This window comes from Galeopterus variegatus, unplaced genomic scaffold, assembly GCF_000696425.1.
Source record: "Galeopterus variegatus unplaced genomic scaffold, G_variegatus-3.0.2 Scaffold4637, whole genome shotgun sequence".
NCBI classification, from domain to species: Eukaryota; Metazoa; Chordata; class Mammalia; order Dermoptera; family Cynocephalidae; genus Galeopterus; species Galeopterus variegatus.
This window is the reverse complement of record NW_007730748.1, coordinates 58173-75418: the sequence shown is the minus strand read 5'-3', so window position 1 is coordinate 75418 and position 17246 is coordinate 58173. Positions and strand designations below refer to the sequence as shown.

Here is a 17246-nt window from a genome sequence, read left to right as displayed (position 1 = left end):
GGAGCCCTGCCAGCACCCCGGACCTGGCCGGCCCTCACCACCGCCCGCGCTGCCGGCCCTGCCCCCGCGCCCCCGGAGCCCGGCCTCCAGCACCCCCCATCCCCCGCCCCGTCACGCAGGGTCCCGTGGGCAGGGGCCCTCTCCAAAGCTGGCTGAGTCACACTCCCTCCCCAGCTGTGCCACTGGGAAGGAGGGCGGCAGCCTCCCTGAACCTTGGTTTCCCCTTCTGGGCACTGGGGGTCACTGTCGTTCCCACCTGTTTTCTCATCTGGCACACAGGGACAAAGATGGGTCCTCCCTTAAAGGGTCTGGGAAAGACAGCCATTCAGGAGACAGCAGAGGGTCCGCGCCTGCTGGCGGGGTGGATGCGGGGGCTGGGAGCAGGAGGGCTGGGGAGAGGAGGCCGGGCTTCCAGGAGCGCTCTGGGGACTGGGTGGCGGGCTCAGTGGGAGTGTGGCTGCCACAGCAGAGAGGCTGCATCAGTGGCTGGTCTCACAGCAAATTGGGGTGGGGACAGCCTGAGGCTTCAGCCATGGCTGCCCGTGGTGGGACCACAGCCTTGGTCAGCCCTGCCTGGGGGTGGGTCCAGGGCTGTGTGGGTGGTTACAGAGGGGGCTTCTCCCTGCGGGATGGCCCCCAGGCAGGGTTGAGCCATGTGGGGCCCTGGGGCAAGAGGGTGGGGCATCACTGCTTTGCTCTCACCTGGGGGAGGGGCCCCAGACTGCAGAGACAGGGGTGTGTGTGGCAAGACCCCAGCCCAGCCTGGCCCAACCTTGACCTGAACTCCTGACCCCGTTCTAGCCTGGGCTCCGACCCCTGCCCCTGCCCAGTCTAATCCCTGATCCCTGCAGACACGCGACAACCTCAGGTGGGCAGTAGTGTGGGGGGTGATTCAGGGCCCCCTCCCTGCCCAGAGACCCTTGGCCCTGAGGACCTATCTGGGGATACTGGCAGCAGAGCCAAGCCATGAGCTGTTGCCCGCGGGGTCTCCCTAGGTCCACAGCAGCTGTGGGTGGTGAGGGGGTGTGTCAGCCCCTCAGGGAGAGGCCCCTGTAGCAGTGTGGCTTCCTTGGCCTTTTTTCCTCTTTTCTTTCTGTAAACATGAGCATGGCTCAGGCACGCAAACACGCACACACACGTGCACACACGTGCACACACAGGGATAGCCCTGCCCCGGGAGAGACCCAGGTGTTTGTGTGCTATGAGGATGCCGGCGGATTTCCTCACCTGTGCTCAGGTGCACTCGGCGCTTGCTGTGAGCTGGAGCAGGTTGGGGGCTGGCCGAACCAGGGACAGGAGTCTTTCTTCTTGCCTTTTACCCCCGTTTGGGGTTTCCGCCCATTTTCATCCTCCCAGGACCCTGGCGAGAGGCAGAGTGTGAGATGTGGCACCTGCCCTGAGCCTGTAAGCACGGGCCACCACCAGGGTGTGGAGGGCAGGGAAGCGAGGAGCCCCCACCTGTCCCATGTCACAGCCAGAGCCAGCAGCAGTAGAGTTGGCCTCTCCGAATCCAGGGTCCCAGGCCTCGGGCCCTTCCTGCACCCAGACTGAGGCTCCAGGAGCCCAGCCTGCCTGGAGAAGGGGGTGCTGGAGCAGGGGCTAAGGTAAGAGGTGACAGGTTGGGGAGTGGAGGACTGTGTCAGGTGAGGGCCCGTGAGCTGCCCTTTCCTTGGGCAGAGAGGGAGGCAGGGGCTGGAGCAGATAGCAGTGACGGGGTGGGGCTTAGAGTACATCCGCGGCTGGAGGGGTCTGCTCATCACAGGGTCACAGCTGGGTCACATCTTGGGGGCATCTCGTTTATCCCCTCATTGTGCAGATGGGGAAACTGAAGCCCACAGAGGTCAGTGACAAGCCCAAGGTCTCCCAGCCCCTTCGTGGGGTGGGAGGCGGGCTGGGGCCCCTTGGCTGGGACTTTTGGGGCTGTTAGACCTAGAGAGGGAGAGAGGCAGGTACAGAGGTGCTTGTGGCTATCTGTGTGTTGTTCCCTAGCATCCCTCCCGGGGGCCCTGTCACAATGTGACCCCACTCCTGGCCACCTGCGCTGTCACCACGTTGGCATGTGCCTGGCAGCTGGCCCGTTGGCTTGTTTATCTTCTGTGCCTACCCAGCCTGTGAGCATGTGCTGGGGACATCGGTGGCCGGGGGCAGAGACTGACCAGGGCAGGAGGCTTTCTGGGGAAAGCCCAGGAGGCGATCAGGCGTGCCCTGGCTGTGAGTGGGGTCACACCCCTCACACCCTGTACCCCCCGCAGCAGCACTGTGTGCCTGAGCCCCTTTCCCTGAGGACGGGCCACCCCAGAATGACCTGGGCTCATACATTGCACAGCAGCCAAGCATCAGGAGAGAAGGGCGACTGTCCTGGGGGTGGGAGTGGGGTTGGGGTGTCTGCTGGTCACAGGCTGCAGGGGCAGGAGCCAGGCTCAGGGGCTTGGCCTCTGTTGCCGTAGAGGGACCCGTAATCTGCACGATCCTGGGTGTGTGTCTGTGAAATCCCTCTTCCTCTGTCCCTCTCCACCCCATCCTGGTGGCCCTGCGGTGGCTGTCCTATCATCTCAGCAGCCTGGGTCAGTCCTGGCAGAAGCTGCCCTTTTTTGTGCTCCCACATAGGGAAACTGAGGCCTGAGGAGGGTCACTGAGCACGGTCACAGGCAGGGCCCTGGAGAAGCGTCGTCTGTGACTGGAGCTGGGGTGGGCTTACACCCCCTCGCAGGAGGCAGGGGCCTCCAGTGACCCCTTTCTGTTCATTTCCCTCTCCAGACGTGGCCTGCTGCTGACCAGCCTGGGATTTATGGAGAGGGCCTCGGGGGCCAGCTCTGAATACTGCCGTGCCCAACATCGCCACTGCGCCCGCTGCTGAGGAGGCCCCCGCGCCTCTGGCCCTCACCATTGCGCTCGCCCGCCGATGGCCTCTGCTGCCTGGCCCCGGGCCGGCCCCACCGCCTGAGCCCCCTGCCCTGCTCCAGGACTCACTCTACCCCGATGGGGTAACGTGACGCGTGTGAGAGGCCACCTGTCCGCCACGGCCACCACCTGTGACCCCCACCCCAAGGCCACCAGTGTTGGTTCTGTTCAAGTTCATTTTTCCTGTCATCCTTGGGGATTTGGAGCCCACCTTTGAACAAAGGGGGCTGTTCACCTGCCCACCAATGCAGAGAGAGCGTCCCCAGCGGTGGGCACAGCGCTGGACGCTGCTGCGGCGGCGGGTTCACTTTCAGCTCTTAGGTTTTCTTTGCTGAGTTTTTTGGTGGTGGTTATTTTTATGTTTGCCCCCTTATAGTTCTCCAGCTCTGAGAGGCAGGAGCTTGGCGTGGCCCGTTTCTACTTTGGAGGGCTCTTTTGCTACTTTCCTTTTTTAAAGAGTTGGGTTTTCTTTTCTAATTATCCACACCCGGGCAGCTTCTTCCCCCACTCCCAAGTATTTGTACAATATTTGTGCGGGGTGTGGGGGGCGGGTTTTTAAAAAATCTTTTCTCTCTCTTGGACACACACAGGGGTCTCGTGCTCCTCAGTTTTTCGGGGGCTGGTGGGGGCTTCTGTGGTCCGTGTCCCCAGCCCTCTCTGCAGCCCCTCCTTGGCCCGGCCCCTGCCCCGTCCCCAGGAGGAGCCATGGCGCGGATGAACCGCCCGGCCCCGGTGGAGGTGAGCTACAAGAACATGCGCTTCCTCATCACGCACAACCCCACCAATGCCACCCTCAGCAGCTTCATCGAGGTGAGCGCGGGCAGGGTGGGTGGGGGGCATGCTGTCTGGCTGGGGGTTACTGCTGCCAACGACAGTACTGCCCTTGGGACCAAAGCTTAGCTGCTCTGTTGCAGGGTCCTGGAGGGGGACACAGGGACATCCTGGGGACTTGGGTGTGAGGGGTGTTGGGGGGTCAGCTGGGTCCCTGGGGGGGCCCCATGGGGTGGGCTGGTGTGTGATTGGGCAGGACTCTGCACTGTAGGATGGGGGCAGACTAAGGCCACGGTATTAGTGGGCCGGGCTCTGAGCGATCGGTGGGGCCTCTGGGCTGGAACAGCCCGAGCCCTCTGCTGGCCCTTTGGCCTCCATGCAGAGGCTGAGCACGGAGGAGGTGCCCCATGTGGGAAGTGGCCTGGTGACAGGCGGGGGGGTGGCATAGGTGTGAAGGATGGCTCCCCGACCAGCTCAGATCATGAGAAGCCCACAGGCTCTGTGTTGAAATAGGCTGGGCTGGAGCTTCCGGGCTCAGATCTGTGTGTGAGGAGTGACTGGGCAAGCGTCAGAGCTGGCCATGGAGGGGGTGACCACTGTACCTTGGAGAGCCAGCAGGCGGAGATGCCTGCTGCTTGCAGCCCCAGCAGATGCGGCCAAATGCATTTGCAGAGCCTGTGGAGCACGGCCTCCTGTAGGAGCCTTGCCTCTGAAAAGTTCCCTGCCATCTGCAAACCCAGGGTTGTTTGCAGCCTGCCTCCAGGCTGTACAGGGCCATTTCCAGTGCCTGTGACCATGTGTGGCTGTTTGCAGCCCCCGCAGCCGTATGCAGGGCCATTTGTGACCTCAGACTCTCAATCCTTCCCTCTGCAACATGCGATAAGACCCCATGGGCTTGTCAAAATTAAACAAGGATAAGGGTATGAGAGGGCCCTGAAAACTCTAGACGGAGGTAGTGGTCACCTTGAGGGCAGGGTCACACGCTGATCCTGGCCATATGCTGAACCCTGGACCTTGGACACTGAGCTGGGTGTCCTACAGGGGATGGCTGCCCTGCACACCCAGCCGATACCCTTGAGATAACAGCAGGGTCTGAGGAAAGACTGGTGAGCACAGCACTGTGAGTGACTGGGGTCAGGGATCAGTGTGTGACCAGGGCTAGAGTTCAGCATGTGACCAGGGTCAGGGCTCCATCATAACCAAGGTCAGGACCCAGAGTGTGACCATGGTCAGGGCTCAATGTGTGCCCAGGATCAGGGCTTAGTGTATGACCAGAGTCAGAGCTCAGTCCCGGCTGGTGGCAGCTCCCTCTGCTGAGGGCACAAGGGACTCTGAGTGCCCAGCACTTCCTTCCTACTCCCTGCATTCTTAGAATAGTTGGGTTCTAGCCTCGCTGTGGCCAGTGTGCCCGTCACATGACCAGCAAGGCCCAGCAGCTGATTCCTCACCACTCCCAAAATAGCTGTGGGGAGCAGGTGGGGTGGGAGTAGCCCCTGCACGGGGCCCCCAGGGAACGGAGCCCCTCTGCCCCGGGTACGAGTAGCCCTGAGTCTGGCTGCGAACTGCGTGACCTTTTCCCTGGTAGTGTGGGGCTTCCCCGCTGCTGTGCCAGGCTGCCCCTCCCGGCTGCCATCTGAGTGGGGGCCGCCCTCCCTACTCTGAGGCCTCCTGGGCTGGACCCATCCCTGCAGCCCAGGCCAGGAGGGCTGCTCAGATGTGGGGCCCACATGTGGGCTGGGGGGTCCTGTCCCTGCTAGGGTGACCTGGTAGCTTTGTGTGGAAAATGTGGCCTTGCTGGTGAGATCCGGGATCCTGAGCACCACAAGGAGGGAGGTAGCATGCTGGGGAGTCACGGTCGCAGCTGTCGTACTGTGGGTGACAGTGAACATAGGTAGGTAGCCAAGGGACAGGTGCCCCAGAGTGTCAGGTGCCCCACCACCCCATGCCACCCTGGCCCCGGGATCCTGAGCACCACAAGGAGGGAGGTAGCATGCTGGGGAGTCACGGTCGCAGCTGTCGTACTGTGGGTGACAGTGAACATAGGTGGGTAGCCAAGGGACAGGTGCCCCAGAGTGTCAGGTGCCCCACCACCCCATGCCACCCTGGCTGGTCATTGAACCTGAGAGGCCACCATTGTTGTTCACACAGTGTCAGAGCCTTCCTGCCTTGTTGAGGGGGACACAGCCCCACCCTGGGGGCCTGAGGGAACTCAGCTGTACCCTGGGAGCTTGGGTCGGGGGTCCCAACCCATGAACCCTGCCCAGCCCTGCCTCCTCCCCCATCCTATTCTGACAGGACCTGAAGAAATACGGAGCCACCACCGTGGTGCGTGTGTGTGAAGTGACATATGACAAGGCCCCGCTGGAGAAGGATGGCATCACTGTCGTGGTGAGGGCTGCGTGGCACTGGGAACACTGCTGCTGCTGTGGGGGGGTGGGGGGGTGGGCTGGAGCCCCTCTTGGCCTGGGCAGTGGGTTTGGTGCTCTTTGCTGTAAGGCAGGCACGTGTGGCCTCTGTGTGCCACCTGCCACCTCCCAGGCATGCTTGTGCCTGGGCCACTTGTGTGGGCACACCAGGGGGAGGCCATGTTGTCGGGATGTGTGACCTCGAGCGAGCCACCCCCTCTGCACCCTGTTAATCCACCTCTAGAGTGGGCTGGCCTGGCCCATGAGGTGGGGGTTGCACACATGTGCTGCATCAGCCGTGGCTGCCACTCCCGAGAGCTGGGCCTGTGTGTGCCAGGCTGTGCACCACCTGGTGCCACCTGCCTCAGCCTCACGGGTGCCCCTTGTGTGTGGTTCCATCTTGGGAAAACCCAGTTTTGGAGCGAGTGTCCTCCTGGAAGCAGCACTTAGTAATAGCCCCTCTTGCCAGGTGCACTCCTCATCGGGGGCTGACCCTGTGTCCCCTAACAGCCCTGCCTGGTGGCGAATATGGCCCCATTGTACACACGGGGCTGCTGAGGCTCAGTGGCACCTGCCTCGGGTCCCTGAGTGAGCCTGGGGCAGAGCCGGGACCCCACAGGGCTGCGTGTGGGGCTGCCCGGCTCCTCTGCGCCTGGGCCTGTCTCAAGGGCCTCGTCTCCATCTCTTGCTGCCTGGCATCTGGGACCCTGTTGCTGGGCAGCAGCCAGTCCCTGGCAAGCATCTCTGCAGAGGCCATGGGGAGGGACTCTTGGGGCTGTTTCCTTGGCTCTTCTGGCCTTGGGGACTTGAGTCTAGGCTGAGGGTGGGCTGGCTCTCCTGCCATATCCCTGTGGGATGGGCTGTGGCAGCTGGAGCTCCGGAACCAGGCTTGTGGGCACGGAGCGGGCCAGCCGGTGCCCAGCAGCCCCCTGGGCTGCTCCTGGGCCTCGCTCTTCTCTCCTCAGTGCAGAGGACCACAGTCCCGGCTTTGTACCCAGGGACCCCATTTTGGCAGGTGTTACCGTGTTTTGTAACCACGGCTTGGTGGCCTGGGGTGGTGGGAGAGGCCTGGGCTGAATCCCACCTCTGCCCCTTCCCAGCCGTGTGTCCCCACAGGTCAGTCTGAGCCTCAGGTGCCCACCTTAAAATGTGGATGCTTGAAGGGAAGGAGAAAAGTGCGTGTGAGCGCCTCTCAGCACAGGGCGCGTGGGCGGGCCTCTTTCCTTTCGCTGCTGCAGCAGGAGGGACTTGGGTTAGACTTAAGGCAGCCCTGCAGAGCGGGTGCCCCCAGGAGTTGCCCTTCCTGGAGGCCGGGGAGGGGATGAGATGACCCCGAGGGCTGCCTTCGGTCAGCCTCAGTGGGCCCATGTGGATTCACCCCTGGTACCACATGGCACACATTCCGGGGCAGGCCCTTCGCTCCACGTGAAACCACCTCACCAAGACTTCAGTGTCTCCATCCTCACCGTGGCATGCCCCAGCCTGGGCCCTTCCCTGCAGACGCGCCTCACCTTTCCAGGGTGCTGGGGGACGGTGGGGGCACAGCTAATTTTCCAAAACAAAATTAACCCTTAGGAATGACTGTAAAGGCCCAGGTGTAACCGACTGTTCAGAGTCCAGCTCCTAGGAATTTGGGCCTCGACTACAGCCCTGTCTTTATTCCTTCCCGGTAACTGGGCTGTGTGACTGTGCTGGGGACTGGGGACACAGGCATGTGGCAGTCATGTTTGTGTGTTTGCATAGGGGACAAGACCCCTTGGTCCCGCTGACCCAAAACTTCTCAGGCTTCCACTGGCACACAGTTGGGAGGGAGTGTGACCCCAGAACCACAGCTTGGGCTGATGGGGTTGGGGGGAGTAGGGTTCATGGCGCTCCTGAGGAGACTACTCAGAAAGGGGCAGGGGTCCTGGAAGTCTTCCTGGAGGAGGGGACAGCTAAAGAGAGCAGGAAATGAAGAGGTGGCTGAGCCACTCAGAGTGGGTGCTCATGGCCAAGCCATGCCCCTCCCACGTGCCCCTCCTGCGTGCCCTCTGGGGACTGCTGCCCCCAGCCTGGCTGGCTCGTGCCACCATCTGCCTCTCTCGGAGTGCCCTGTCCTTGTCCAAGCCTGTCAGCAGACCAGCCTGAGCCCCAGGGCCACCTCTCCGCTCCACATCTGGGTTGGGGGTCCTCATGACTGCTTCCCTCTGCAGGACTGGCCGTTTGATGATGGGGCGCCCCCGCCCGGGAAGGTGGTGGAGGACTGGCTGAGCCTGCTGAAGGCCAAGTTCTGCGAGGACCCCGGCAGCTGTGTGGCGGTGCACTGCGTGGCGGGCCTGGGACGGTGAGCTGGGGTGGGGGGCGCTGTTGCTGGGAACTCGACTCGAGTTTGGGAATCTTGTGGTCTGACTTTCCTGCTTTCGGGTCTGGGTCCTGAGCATACATCCATGTGAGCTTCCCAGAGGGTGGATGCCCCAGGTTTGGGGGTTCCCAGACAAATCTCACAGCCTTTCAGGGAGGAAGTCCTTCCCAAAGTCTGACCTGGTTCCCTCCTGCTGTGGTTAAACCGTCCCTGCACCTTGTGTGGGAAAGGAGCTGCCTCTCCACTCCTCCCCAGCCACAAAGACCCCCGGCCTCAACCCGGCCTTGGACCCCTGCTTGAAGGTGGAACAGCAGCCTGTATTTGATTGACATGATCCAGGCAGTGGGATCCCCATTTGCAGCGGGAAGACCAGCCGAGTGGGGTTGACAGCCAGCACGTACCAAGCTCTTATCCCTAGCCAGACCCCACTGAGCACTTTACCTGTGCGCCCATTTAATCCTCCCGCCAACACATTTTACACACAAGGAGCCTGAGGCACAGAGAGGTTGCCTGAACTACCCAAGGTTGCCCAGCAGGGATGGGAGGGAGCTGGGATTTGGACAGGAAGTTGGGCTGGGCTCCGAGTCTGTGCCCTCCACGGGGGCAGCAGGGGAAGTCTAGGCCCCCCATGCCCTGTGTCTTCGGCAGGTGGCCAGTCAGGGGAGGGTCGGGGTGTGGAAGCTCAGGTGACCCCAGCTCTGCCGTCTGCCTGTAGGGCTCCGGTCCTCGTGGCACTGGCCCTCATCGAGAGCGGGATGAAGTATGAGGACGCCATCCAGTTCATCCGACAGTGAGTGGCCGGCCAGTGGGGGGCAGTCAGCAAGCGCTCGAGGGTCTGGGGGCGAGGATCCAGGCTGCCCAGGATCAGGGCCGGGCCTGCCCCGGGCCTGCTCAGCCCTCTTTCCCCCAACACTCTGACTCTTGGTTGTGATGCCCTTGGCCGAGGCTGCAGCAGCAGGCAGCCCAGACCCCAGTGCCTGATCCAGCTGCTGTCTTGGGGCTGGAAGCACCTCACTTCCCTCCATGACCCCGATGGCCCCGCTGCCCTGTGCCAGGCTCTGAGCTTTGCCTCTGTCTTCAGTCCCCCTGGTGTACAACCACCAGAATCCCATTTTACAGATGAGGAAGCGGAGGCTCAGGGAAGGGTGTGACTTGGCCAGGGTTGCACAGTGAGTTCTGTGCGCAGCCCCTCCCGGGAAGGGTTGGGCTCCTCCTCCTCCCAGGCTTCACCCTTGTTTCCCTCCAGGGGCTCATGGCCTGGGGGTGGGGTCGTACCCAGCTGGGTAAGCACAGGGGCTGTGGGAGCCCAGGGAAGTCAGCCCGGAGGAGGTGACACCTGGGTGAGTTTGGAAGATAAGCAGGGGTGAGCCGCGGGTGATCAGGGAAGGGTGATTCTGGCAGCAGGAACAGCCCAGGAGAAGGCTGGAGGTAGGAAGGGCCTGCTGCAGCCCCCATGCACTCTGGGGCTTTGAGCTCTCTGGGGCAGGAGAGGTGGCCAAGCCAGGGCCCTGGATGATCCCTATCCCTGTCCACATCTTCCCAGGAAGCGTCGTGGAGCCATCAACAGCAAACAGCTCACCTACCTGGAAAAATACCGGCCTAAACAGAGACTACGGTTCAAAGACCCCCACACGCACAAGACCAAATGCTGTGTCATGTAGCTCAGGATCTCGGCCAGGCCTGGGCCCACGGTGGCCCGGCCAGCCACCCCACCCAGCAGGGGCTCCGTGCCTGGGCTGGCCTCCGTCTCTGGCACTTGTGTCCAAGAAGCCCGCCCGGCCCTGGTGCCCTCTGCTTCCTGCCTCTCTGTACCTGTCTCTGTCTCTTCTGCTGTCTCTCTGAGGCTAGTTGGGGGCCCCCTTCCCTGGACCTCCTGCCACCGCCTCCGACACCACCCCCAGGCAGGTCTCCTCTCTGGCCTGTTTATTGTGGGGCCGGAGTGTATTTTTTTAACTGCTGGGCCCAGTCCTTCCTCTGTGGCCCCTGGCCTTGGCTTGTTTTTGGCACCTTAAATTATCGGATCCAGGGCAGGCAGATGTTCCGTGCTCCCACACACCCTGCCCAGTGAGGGGCTCAGGCAGAGGAGAGGTCGGCGGCAGGTGCCTGTGGAGGCGACGGGATGGGGAATGTGAAATGGCAGAATGCCCCCAAAGCCCCTTCCCAGGTGGCTCCACTTTAGAGACCGACTGAGGGACAAGGCGGGGCTGTAGAGCCTAGCCACCCTGGCTCCTGGGTGGAGAGGGGCTGCAGCCCTGCCACATGGTCATTTGCTCCTTTCCTTGAACACATTTGTGAATTCAAGCAAATCTGATACCTGTTTGGTAAAGGTCACTGTAGTTTTTCAACCCACCATCCAGGTTTTGGGGCCTCCTCTGTGCTGGCCCTGGGCAGCCATGTCTATGTCCCGAGAGGCTCACGGCCAGCCTGCGACATTTGGTACACCCGGGCAGAGCGCTTCTTGGACTGAGTTGCCTGCTACAGTTTTTGGGGTTGGCGCATCAGCAGGCGAGGCTGGGTCATCAGCATCGCCCCCGTGCAGGACAGAGTGGGGTTCACTCGGGAGTTATTCTGGGCCTTGTGTCCTGTGGGGTGGCCTCCCTGTCCCACCCCAACCAGATGTCCTCATTTTAGCCTTAGATGCCCAGGGAAGGGAGCCAGTGCTGGTGGAATGTATTTCAGACATGTAGCGGTCACGGCCAGGGTGGAGGGAAGCCCAGGGCAGGAGGCGAGGCGGGGGTGCCTGCCTGAGGCCATGGATTGTCACATGCACATACACCGGTGTGTGGGTTTCCAAGTTGGGGGCCGGCCCCTACGGGCCCAGAAAAGAGGTGTGAGGAGGGTGGGGCCACAGTGGGGGAGGGTGGGTGCAGGGCTGGCCTGGCTGGCGGTGTGCAGCGAGGCTGGGGAGTGGCCTCTGCCCCAGTGCCATCCCCTTGCACAGTCGCCCACCTCAGGACAGCACCCAGAAGCCTTTACTGACCCCTTGCTCCGGTCACTGCCCCGGGTGACGGGGAGTGCTGGCTGCCACCCATCTGCCTCTGCCTGCCCGGCCTCAGCCCCTCCCTTGGCAGTGCCCCCACCTGGCCTGCCCACACCACTGGGGGACAGGGCTGCGGGCTGGGGCGGCTGCCCTCTCACTGCACAACTGAGATTTCTGAGATCCCAGGAGTCACCGTTTCTCCTTTTCCAGGTGAGGAAGTGGGCCCAGGTGGCACAGCGAGGCCTGGCCAGAGGCTCCTTCCCCTCGTTCCGCCCGTCCTGCCTCCACTCTCAGTGCATGGGCCTGCGGCGGCTGGATGGGCTGTCCTCTCTGGGTCCTGGGAGGGGGCCACAGGGGACACAGGCCCCATTCTCTCTGTCCCCTGGCATCGAACTGCTATTACCATTGGTGCCGTTAATTAAGCACCTACTGTATGCCGGGCTTGGGGAGCCTGCTTGTCTTCCAGCGACACTGCCGGGTGGGAGTTAGGCCCCTCCCCATTTCCAGATGAGGAAACAGACTCAGAGCCTGAGAGGCTTGTCCAGAGTCACGGTCAGCTCCGGGAATCCATCAAGTCCGGGCCCACCCAGCTCCAAGGTTTTACTAAATGTGACTTTCCAGAAGGGATAATGAACTGCTGGGAGCCTGGAGCATGGGCCCGCTGCCCGCTGCTCAGAGGGGTCCGGGGGGCAGCTCGGGACACAGCACTGGCACCCGCTGCTCCCACACACCCTGCCCAGTGAGGGGCTCAGGCAGAGGAGAGGTCGGCGGCAGGTGCCTGTGGAGGCGACGGGATGGGGAATGTGAAATGGCAGAATGCCCCCAAAGCCCCTTCCCAGGTGGCTCCACTTTAGAGACCGACTGAGGGACAAGGCGGGGCTGTAGAGCCTAGCCACCCTGGCTCCTGGGTGGAGAGGGGCTGCAGCCCTGCCACATGGTCATTTGCTCCTTTCCTTGAACACATTTGTGAATTCAAGCAAATCTGATACCTGTTTGGTAAAGGTCACTGTAGTTTTTCAACCCACCATCCAGGTTTTGGGGCCTCCTCTGTGCTGGCCCTGGGCAGCCATGTCTATGTCCCGAGAGGCTCACAGTGTAGTGGGGTTGGGGGGTGGGGTAAGACGGGCTAGGAACCCATCTGGTGCAAGGTAGAGGTGCTCAGCCTGCAGAGGGGCTGTGAGGGGCTGGGCTGGGGGTCTCTGTCCAGCAGGGGCCGTGGAAGCAGGGCCTTTGAGAATGGACAGTGTGGAAGTCCTGAGGGCGGTAGGTGCCTGAGCCAAGCTGTGGATGAAGGTCAGTGGGCCCACAAGAGGAAGGGCAGGTGGGCAGATTTGGCTGGAGCATCCCGTGGGAGGGGCGGTGGCTGGCCTGGCCAGGTTGGAGAGAGGTGGCCTGGGGCCAAGGCTGCAGGGAGAGCTCTGGCAGGGAGGGTCTCTCTAGGTGTTCAGTGGACCCACGGGCAAGGGAAGGCCCATCTGCCCATATCACACGTGGGAAAACTGAGGCTGAGAGGGGGTAGGACTTGGACCCCTGGTGAGGTGGGTCCGCAGGTGGCTCTCTGGGGGTTGGGGGACCCTCCTGTGGACTCAGCCCCTCAATAAGTCTTGGGAGGAAGGTCTTGCTACACGTTCTGCAGATGGAACAGCTGAGGCTCAGAGAGCTGAGACCCTTGCCTCAGCAGGCTGGTTCTGCTGCCAACCCTGACTGGACTAAGGAGGATAGCGGTGGGGGTGGAGGGACACATGGGGCCCCAGGCTGAGGCAGGCAGGCCGAGGGAGCCCTTCGCCACCAGCGTCGCCTCAGCCACTGCAGAGCTCTGTGCTGGGGACAGACTGAAGGCTGCGGGCACCTTGGTCAACGGCCCTGTCAGAACTCTCCCGGCACCCTCCCAGTGCCCGTGTCCCGGGGGTTCAGGTCCCGAGGAGTCACCCCGCATTGGGAGCGGAGGGGCTGCCATTTGCAGGCCGCAGACTTTACAGTGTGTCTCTGCCCCTGGGCCTGGCCCCATCCCCGAGTCCTGCCAGTGTCTCCTGGGGCTTGGCTCAGTCAGTGGAGGGGCCCGCGGAGATGGTGGGCAGGGAGCCGACAGATGTAACCCTCCTTTGTTGAATCTAGATCTTTCTTTCGAATGGAAAAATGTTAAGCAACAAAGCTCCAGGTGGACAGACTGGGCAGGGCTGACCACAAGGGGGTATGGGGGGGACAGCTGGAGGTCACTGCTGGGGTCTTGCTGACACCTCCCGAAGGAAGGAGAGCTGCCTGGTGGCGAACTCCCGGATGCCGGGTTCTAGGTCTTTTCTGAGATCTTCAAAAGCTCCAGAGAGGAGGGACAGACAGATCAGGGTGTCCCCTGCCTGGGAGCAGCCCCTCACTGCATCCTGGGGGTGGCGGGGGAGGCGAGCAGGGGAGAGCTGCCTGGTGGCGAACTCCCGGATGCCGGGTTCTAGGTCTTTTCTGAGATCTTCAAAAGCTCCAGAGAGGAGGGACAGACAGATCAGGGTGTCCCCTGCCTGGGAGCAGCCCCTCACTGCATCCTGGGGGTGGCGGGGGAGGCGAGCAGGGTGGTGGCCAGACCCCACCTCCTCTGACTGCCGGCCTGGGATGCTTCCCTTCATCTTTCGCGGTCCCCACCCACTCCCAGGTCACTTATTTTAGTGGTGCCTAGAGGCAGCTGTGCTGTGGGTGTGCCCCACTCACAGCACTCGGTGGTGGCCAGACCCCACCTCCTCTGACTGCCGGCCTGGGATGCTTCCCTTCATCTTTCGCAGTCCCCACCCACTCCCAGGTCACTTATTTTAGTGGTGCCTAGAGGCAGCTGTGCTGTGGGTGTGCCCCACTCACAGCACTTTGACAGGGGTCTGCGCAGGGAATGGTGAACCTCAACCTCCACACACAGGGGCTGGTGCTCAGGAGGCCTGGGTCCCTGTCCTGATGCTGACACTGGGTTGGGGAGGTGCGGGAGATTCCTCTATTCCTCTGGGGCCTCAGTCTTGCCATTTGTGAAATGGGTCTTGCAGTGCTAGAGCTGCGGTGGGAGGGTGTGGACTGGGGGGAGGGCCAGGGGCCAGGGAGCTGCTTACTGCAGAACAGCAGTTTTGTGTCGACATCGCTCACCATCTGGGACACGGCCTGGGGGTGGTAGCAGATGGTATAACCTGTGCGACAGACCGGGGAGCATCTGGCTGGTGGGTGGGGGCTCCCCATCTCCTTGGGGGCTCAGACCCACTCCTGCCCCGCCTCACACAACCCCTTTGAGCATCTGGCTGGTGGGTGGGGGCTCCCCATCTCCTTGGGGGCTCAGACCCACTCCTGCCCTGCCTCACACAACCCGTGGTAGCAGATGGTATAACCTGTGCGACAGACCGGGGAGCATCTGGCTGGTGGGTGGGGGCTCCCCATCTCCTTGGGGGCTCAGACCCACTCCTGCCCCGCCTCACACAACCCCTTTCTTCTCTTACTGGTGGATGGTCAGGGCAGGTGAGGGTCAGGGGTGTCAGGTGGGGGCAGGCCTTGGGGGGTAGATCTCCAAGCCCAGCCTTGCCCTCTGCCCACCTATGAAGAGTGCTGCCCAGGTCTTGATGTAGCGGTGGCAGCTATGCAGGTAGCTGAGGGCCTGTGCCAAGTGGATGCTGAACTCTTCCTGGCTATGGGTCATCTGGCGGGAGGAGAGCACACGTGTCATGGGCTGGGGCCAGGGCTGGCCCTGGAGGGACCACTGACCCTCAGCCCTCGCCCCGTGTCACCTGGCTCTAGGGGCTGCCACAGCAGCTGTCTGAGACACGGGAGTAGGTTGCGAGCCTGGCCCCCACCACCCTGCCTCCCCTCTTCTGCTGCAGCCATGTCCCCCACGCCCCCCACCACGGCCCTCACCAGGCAGGTCCAGAGGAAGTGGCGGGCGCTGAGGCCTCTCTCCCAGGCCAGTGAGCAGAAGAGGGTGTGCTGCAGCCCCCAGCGCAGCAGCACAGCACAGCGGTAGAAGGCGAACTTGGCCTGCTGCGGGGACAGCCAGGGAGGGGTCATGCACCATGCCGTGTCTCTGAGCCCAAGGTCTGCATCTTTGCCCTGCAGACCATAGGCTTCGGGGGGCATCTGAGGCAGCCTACTGTGCCGGGCTGTGGTGCTCCCCAGCTCCTTCCTGTCTCCCCCTTGGGAAGCCCCCTGGGAAGCCGCCTGCCACCTGGCTGCAGCACCCGTGCCCCAGGCTGGACTGCAGGCAGCTCTTCTCTGTTTGTTCTGGAACGGGCTGGTGAACTGTCTATTTCCCTAATGGCAGGGAGCCCTGTGAAGGCCGAGCTGTGTCATAATGTTCTCTGCACGGGGCATGCACTGGCACAGCCTGAACCCTACCACGTGCCAGACGCTGGGGCCACAGCAGTGAGCAGGACAGACTGGGTCCTGCCACACAGACAGCACGGCCCTGCTTGTGTGTGTGCGTGTGTGTGTGCACTCGGGACGGGGGCAGACCGAATGTGGTCAGGGAAATCAGTGCAGGTGGCCAGACCCTCCTCTCACCCACCTGCTGCCCCACAGAGCATCCCTCCCTCAGACAGCCACACTGCCATCTGCCTGCCCCGTCACCTGGCCACCTGTGTGCCTGGCCAAGGTGAAGGCCTATCGGCCTGTCTTTCCTGTGGTGAGCACTGACCGTGGCAACAGCGGGGCATCGGTCCTTCAGGTGCAGGAGCAGGGGCAGCAGGCTTTGGTGCACCTGGGTTCTCAGGCCGCTTAGCTCCCTGCGTGATATCGTTGCCACCAGGTCCCCGAACAGTGCCATAGCTGCCGCCCGAATCCCGTCCCGCTCCTGGAAGGCAGGGGCTCAGAGCCACAGCCAGACCTGCCTGGGGGTCCCAGCTTTTACCCGACTTGGGACGCTCCACCCTGTTCTGGGGATGAGGCTCAGTTCCCTCAGCAGGATCCTTTCAGTCAGGCTTGGGACACCCAGGGCAGGGCCGTGCCTCCGTCCTCAGACAGGGCTCCCAGGGCAGGGCCGTGCCTCCCCCCTCAGACAGGGCTCCTGGGCCGGGTACTAGGCCGTCCTCAAGGACATACAGTCATTTCTCTCATACCCACAATCGCTCCTGACAACCCAGGCATCACGCACACCGTTGAGGGGCGGACTTAGCCCCCTGTTATCCCAGTGAAGGGAAAGCAGTCATCCTAAACATGACGTGTGCCAAAGTCAAAAGATCTGTGGGGTCAGCTGTGGGACGAGACCGGTGGGGTTGGGGACACTGAACGTTGGCACTTGGTCAGCCACGGGAGAAGGGGCCGAGCGCCCCTGGCAGGTGGACGCCCCCCTGGCTAGGCCTGGCTGGGCCCCCTGCGCCGGGGCGCACAGCCCGGCGGCTGCCCTGGGTTCCGGTCTCTGCGCCCCCGTCGGAGGGCAGCGGGGGAAGGGAGCGCGGGGAAGGCGCAGGCAGGGACCGAGCAGAGGACACCCCGCCCCTCCCGGTGCGCTCACGTCGTCGAAGAAGGATCGCGCGCTGACAGCGATGCGCATGCTGTGCGCGCCCGCGCCCTGCGTCCCCAGGCGGTGCAGCACGTCCGAGACGGTGCCCATGACGCGCAAGACCACCGGCTCGCTGTCCTGGAAGAAGCCTCCGAGGAAGGGCGGCAGCTGCCCGCGGAGCAGGCTTCCCTGGGGGCGGCGGGGACGGTGGGCGGAGGACGCCGGGAACACCGTCCCCCGCCCGCCCTGGGCACTTGCAGGACACCTGCTTGCACCCCGGCCTTGCCCCGCGCTCGCCCCGGCCGCGGCTGGGGGAGGCTCAGAGTTGCCGCAGGCCTGGCGCTGCCAACCGTGGGGAAGTGTGCCCGCCAGGAGCCGTGCGGCCCGGGTACGGCTTCA

At 63.0% G+C, this 17246-nt stretch overlaps 2 protein-coding genes across 6 annotated transcripts in view; one reads left to right on the top strand and one right to left on the bottom strand.

Moving 5' to 3' along the window:
- Positions 1-10171, top strand: part of PTP4A3 (protein tyrosine phosphatase type IVA, member 3) — a 32833-nt gene extending 22662 nt beyond the window's left edge. For 2 of the 5 annotated variants that reach the window (XM_008588027.1, XM_008588025.1), the window contains exons 2-6: positions 2758-3711; positions 5968-6060; positions 8270-8400; positions 9134-9208; positions 9962-10171. In XM_008588027.1, the coding sequence (XP_008586249.1) occupies positions 3607-3711; positions 5968-6060; positions 8270-8400; positions 9134-9208; positions 9962-10079 (522 nt within the window). In that variant the 5' untranslated portion in view covers positions 2758-3606 and the 3' untranslated portion in view covers positions 10080-10171. Of the gene's footprint in view, positions 1-1506; positions 1605-2757; positions 3712-5967; positions 6061-8269; positions 8401-9133; positions 9209-9961 lie in introns of those variants that run through there. The other 3 variants (XM_008588029.1, XM_008588028.1, XM_008588024.1) reach the window with 3 other exon arrangements.
- A 3440-nt stretch (positions 10172-13611) lies between these two features.
- The window catches only part of MROH5 (maestro heat-like repeat family member 5), a gene marked incomplete at its 5' end in the record, with an annotated part of 57974 nt that continues 54339 nt past the window's right edge, over positions 13612-17246 (bottom strand). Inside the window, 6 exon segments of the mRNA XM_008588030.1 lie at positions 13612-13712; positions 14479-14553; positions 14951-15053; positions 15269-15391; positions 16044-16199; positions 16860-17036. Of these exon segments, the coding sequence (XP_008586252.1) occupies positions 13612-13712; positions 14479-14553; positions 14951-15053; positions 15269-15391; positions 16044-16199; positions 16860-17036 (735 nt within the window).